Consider the following 5866-nt stretch of genomic DNA (forward strand, 5'->3'; position numbering starts at 1 on the left):
TATTTTTGTATTTGTGCTTTTATGTTTGAAGCTGGTACATTTTTGGAATCACTGAAGTTATTTTTGTTATAGAGTGTTGACTTTTAGGTTTGTTTTTGTTTTATTTTTCTATATTATTACTCCCTGTCATCAATAAAACTAGTTATTCCTTCAAACGTATATTTATATACACATATAGTACTAATTAGATTGCAACGAGAGAGATATTTATTTGAAATTCATCTCAGATGGGTCGGTGAAAATCCATAAATAACAGAGTATGGGCAAGAACATACGTAAAAGTTATAAACCCTAAATGCATCCACATAATTAACAGTTTTTCAATTTTATTTTTAATCCCATTCAAATTAATTAAATTTAAATTAACAAATAGTTAGTTCTATATTTATTATTGAGTATTATGTTTATATTACATTCTATCTTGATTAAGTTTTAATTATTTATCTATTATTTTATAAAATTATTTAAAATTAAAAAGAAAAAAAAAAAAAAAAAAAAGGCAAAACGTTTTGCCTGTAGATTTATATCTTGACCAGCAATGCAATTTTATGGATTTGATATAAACTCTAGTTCCGAACAAGCATTTCATCACCAAATCCTAACCCTTCCTCACACGAACGACAAACAAAAAAAAACTTGAATCGATCTCACTAGATTCAATTTCAGTTAAAAAACTGCAATGATTTTTAATAAGTCAGTTTAATTTATATTGTTCGTAGATTTTGTTTGCCACCACTGGTTATGGGATATTAAAGATCATACATGAGTATGAAACTTTGTTAGCTACCTCTATCTCTTTTCTTCTTTGGAACGAAATAATTTGTAATGATGCATGCATGATTTAACGCTTTTTAAATTTTCATGAAACTTGGATGATCATTAAGTTGAGTAGATCAAGACACTGATCAAGTAAAACATAAAAAAAAAAATAATTTTATTTTTCTTAAGATGGGATTAGAAATAAAAATCAAACCCAAACTTCTCAACTTTATCATAAGAAAGTTAATAATATGTAAGTTAAAGATTGTTTAGAAAAGTATAATTTCACACTAGATAGATAGTATGTAAAAAGTTTAAGAAAGGCATGATGGGGGGGGGGAGGGGCAAAGCAATTAGCCAAAGTTGACAAATCAAAAAGCAGGCAATTCTCTCTCTCATGGGCAGGAGACATCTTCTTCATGAATCAGGGACCACAACAGTACTGAAAAAATATGTGTGTGTGTGTGTGTGTGTATATATTCCCTAAATATATTTGGAATTATCTTAATGATCTCCACAATTAAGGAATCGTCTTAATCTCCAAAAATTGAATGACCCAAATACAACTGTATATTTAGTTGTAATTTGATTTGTCTTTATAGACAAAAGAAAATATCTAGATATATATCAGCCCCCCCAAACAAAAAAAAATATTGAAACTTCATTTGGCACAATAGCCACAAACTACTCAATCACTTTAGCTACAGATCAGAAATAGATTCCACCGAAAGAGAGAAAATTAAAGAAATCAACCTTCCATTCTTATCGTTATCTTTTTTTTTTTTTTTTTTTTTTTGGGGTTAAAGGAAGAAAAAGAAGAAGAAGAAAAAGAAGAAGAAAAAGAAGAAGAAGATTGCATCAATACACACACACGGCACATGATGTGCAAATAAACCTAAACAGCAATAATAATAATAATTAAACGTATGTCCTTCCAGTTGAAAGAAGGATGTAAAATTTAGCTACCACCCAAGGAGTAATTAATCTAATATAAATCCCATGTACTATATATATATATATATATATATATAATTAACCACGTGTAAACTTTTATGTATATATATGTATGAAGTATCAATTTTTATCATGTTTATATTTGTGATATAGGTAGCCATATATATAAATGGGTCCCATGAGAAGTACGTAGTTATCCAGCCAAGTCATGAAGCAACTGAGCACCCATCAAATTTCTATAGGGCAAATGTTGTGCTTCACCTTCTAAAAGTGAGTATTGAACTTGTTGGCAATCTTCCATGTGATCTGATCTAGTAGTAGTGTAAAACAACGAAGTTTGTGATGCAGGAGAGAATGCCAGACTCACTCCTCCACTCCCTCCGTGTTGCTGCAACCCTAAAGTCAAAGACACTCCACCATTGAAGGTTTGGTTGGTGGAATCATAAGATAAGCCATGATCAGGATTGTAGGAAGAAAAGTCGAGTTCCATGGGAGCGTAGGAGCCAAAAGTTGGTTGATGATGATGATGATGATGAAGGGTAGTTTTGGTGGGTTTAGGGTGATTGATCTTTTCTGCAGGGCTATTATTGATGATGGAGGAGAGACATTCTGAATCAATCCGAAGAAGTTGGTCGGGTGTGGGCTTTTCATCTGTATGAATTAGATTCTGATTGTTAGGCCGGCCATTGTCGTCATCAACATCATCCGAGGAGGCCTTGTTGTTCATCTTGTCGTCTTCCTCTTTTGTTTCTTCCAAGTACATTTCTTCAACCATTGGCTTCCACAGTCTTACTCTTGCATTAATGAACCAATTGGACACCTATACATACGTAATACGTGTATATATATTGAAAACCCATGTAAGAACAACAGGGTATATAGTATAATATGCCAATACGACATAAACTATATTATTTGATTTTAGAAAAAGAGGCTACGGATTCTAATAAGGTATATATACGTTTCCCCATTGATAATATAAACTAATTTATTCATGGAATGGAAGGCCTAAATAGAATAATATTAGAGATCAAAGATGAAAACATGCCTGACTTCTTGAAAGACCAGTTTGGCGAGCTAAGATATGTTTATCGACATCGCTTGGGTACCTGCAAAAGATTTCAAGATTTCATTAAATACTCAAAAGATCAAATTTTTAGAACCTATTAGATGATTGTCTCATTGACTCTTTTAGAGAGAGAGAGAGAGAGAGAGAGAGAGAGAGAGAGAGAGATGGGTCCTATGCAGCAGAATGAAATCCACACGAAACTAACAGAAGATATATCGATTTAGGAAAGCAAAGGAGTTAAACGTAAATGGCTGAAAATAATATGAGAGGAAAAAAAAAAATGATAGGAAGGAACCTCAAATGCTGTGGTGGGTAACAAACTAACAAAAGATTGCCTTGTTTTTACAAACAAAATGATTGAGACTCTACATACATGTGAAAACATATATTCAATACTACATCAAACAAATAAATGGTGGTACTTGACTCAAAATTAAAATACAGCAAGTTTTTTTTTTTCTTTAAAAAAAAGAAAACCCAAACGAAAGAAAGAAATAAAGAATATATATGTAAACTTACGGGTGTAAAAAATGCTCGAACAACCAAGCTCGAAGAACAGATACAGATCTCTCTGGTAATCCCCTTTGCGGCCTCCATGGATGACTCTCCATCATGCTCATCTGCTGATACGCTCTTTGTTGTCTGAATGTTTGATCCAGCAGCCTAAGCCTTGGAGTTTCACCTCTTGTGGTGCCTGGTGCCACTGGATCTTTCTCACCCATCGCCTTCTTTGTCGCATGAATTTGATCAATTATTCCGTCTCTTAAGCATCTAAAATGCTTTGACATGGCTTTTGATGCCAAAGCTGAGTAAACCGCCGCCGCTCCGATACCCGCGACGGCTTCGAAAGATGATACGACGGCCTTCATTTGATCGCAGTAGTTTCTGTATCTTCTGTCCACCTAATTAAAACATCCATAATAAACACTTGAGCTTCTAGGAGAATTAATTACACTTTTATGTGTGGGTATGGTGTATGTAAACTGAAAAAGAAAAGGAATAGAGTTTCTGAAAGTAAATGAAAAGCAAGAATTGTCACTATATGGGCATTAATGGGCAGGCCCCCAAGTCGCTAAATTAGTTCGTGAAACAAATTCTGAACATCTCCGATCAATCCTCAATTGAATTTTAGAAGAAAAGAAAAAGCAGTAGAATTAAAGTTGAAAACTTTTTTATATATTTATTCTTTTTGATCGAGAAGCGTACATTTTTTTTTTTTTTTAAAAATAATCTTTCATTATACTTTTGTTGTAAAGAAAGGGAAAAAGGAAGGATCTTTGGAGTTGCCCAAAAAACAGGAACTGAAAGCAGAAAAAACGCATACCTCTTCTAGCATTGAAAGCAGCTTCGTTTTTCTTTTCTGTAATTCGAAAAATTCAAGAGAATGCAGGGCTTGTTTTCTTGAACAAGTGCTGGAACCTTCATCATCCCATTGTTTGGATTTATTGATCTTTGGCTTTGATACATCGGTTTGTTTAGACGACGCAAGGCTGCAAAACTCATTCAAAAGCTCCTGAGCAGGACCCAGATACTTGGAGCTTCTTAGCTGAAACTGTCCTTGATGATGAATCAATTGTTGAATGTTTGCAGATTTGTTAAAGAAGCAACTTGAACCCATAAACCTCATATCATCTCCTTGATCATGATTGTTTTGACTGGTTTGTCTCAATTCAAAAGACTGTAAGCCAATACTAGTTGGGTTGGTCGAAGAAAGAGAGAGAGAAAGACCTTGACTTGGTCTTTCATTTCCTTCGCAAGGGAAAACACACCTCAAAGAAGAATCATCTACGAGCAGCTGCTGCCTGTTGTCTTGCCATGGAGCGGAGTCATGTCCAACCAGTAGATTCTCACCACTTGTGTTGAACTCGTTCTGGTAGAAATCACTAGTCGACTCATTGATTGATGTTGTTGGTTTTGAAGAGGAAGCGTTGTTTCCTGGCTTGTTAAAGAAAGTCCTCCATAAATGAGCAGAGCTTGTGGCATCACCCGGTTGATGATGATGATGATTCTTTGAGAATCCTATCATCTCCATGCTTGTGGTCAAGTTGAAGATCTCTGGGTTGGAATCAAAGCCTTGGATCTGGTTAACCAGATGGGTACTGATTGTGGGATTAGTAGATGAATCATCTGAGTAGACAAAGCTCCTTGATTTATCTTCACAAATCTCCCGTGCCATATATCTCGCCCTTATTATTATATGTCTCCTGTAATTGCAGAAGAGTGAATAATCAAAGTGAGTTGAATTGAACTTGATAAGTAGGGATGGTGAGGGGAAGAAGAAGAGTATTGATGGGATAAATAAACCAGGTAGTGTTAATAAGCCAACATGCCTGCCATGGGAGGCAACCTAGGAAAGGAAGATGAGATTGTATCTCCTCAGAAAGAGAAGAAGATGAGATATAGGTGATGATGACCTCCTATATAGACTTGATCATCATTTCAAATATTTTTTTTTTTAAAAAAAAAAAAAAAAAAAAAAATTTCTTTATTTCTTTCTTTATAGCTCAAGTGGGTCAATGCATTATGATATAAATACATCCAAAATAGAGTTCCTAGTGAGAAAATCGTAGTAACCTTCCCATCTCCTCCTCAATTATTTCATACCCCACAACCCAGCAATTATAAAATAATCAAGCAAGAAAGATGGGATTAATTATGTTAATTTTATATGATTAACATTAATATATGTACGTAAATCCTCTGCTTCACAAAGTACTGAATTAGCAGCAGGAAGCAACAGAAAGCAATGATCGTCCTTTGCCTGGTACACAAACTACAAGCCGCCACATGATCATTTCATTTTCTTTTTGAAAATGCATAAAATATTACTTCAAGAATGAGATTAAATAATTAAAAATGGAGAAATAGTTAGAAGTAAAGGAGTGAGTGATGTATAAGAATAGATGCGCCTGGGAGAGATTGGGTTGTGGTGATCTGCAAAGGTGTTCCTAAAACAAGGGACTGTATATCAAAAGAGATGAGGTGGTCCAATCTTCCCACTTCTATTTCTAATTAATTGCTCTATTAATCTTCCTTCTCTTTCTCTCTCATGGGACCAGATGTTTCTTTTCTCTCACCCCCCCA

The 5866-nt window shown here is 34.4% G+C and overlaps 1 protein-coding gene across 1 annotated transcript; it reads right to left on the minus strand.

Annotated features, from left to right (window-relative positions):
- Positions 1–1643: 1643 nt before the first annotated feature.
- On the minus strand, positions 1644–5267 carry BEL1 (POX (plant homeobox) family protein). The gene is made up of 5 exons (XM_022032236.2): positions 5113–5267; positions 4107–4986; positions 3302–3684; positions 2762–2822; positions 1644–2533 (listed from the first exon to the last, which is right to left on the minus strand). The coding sequence occupies exons 2-5, from the start codon at positions 4956–4958 to the stop codon at positions 1907–1909; spliced, it is 1923 nt and encodes a 640-aa protein (XP_021887928.1). The 5' UTR covers positions 4959–4986; positions 5113–5267; the 3' UTR covers positions 1644–1906.
- Between the last annotated feature and the right edge of the window lie 599 nt (positions 5268–5866).

The sequence above is a fragment of the Carica papaya genome, chromosome 4 (genome assembly GCF_054855325.1).
Source record: "Carica papaya isolate Zhongbai chromosome 4, ASM5485532v1, whole genome shotgun sequence".
Lineage (NCBI taxonomy): Eukaryota > Viridiplantae > Streptophyta > Magnoliopsida > Brassicales > Caricaceae > Carica > Carica papaya.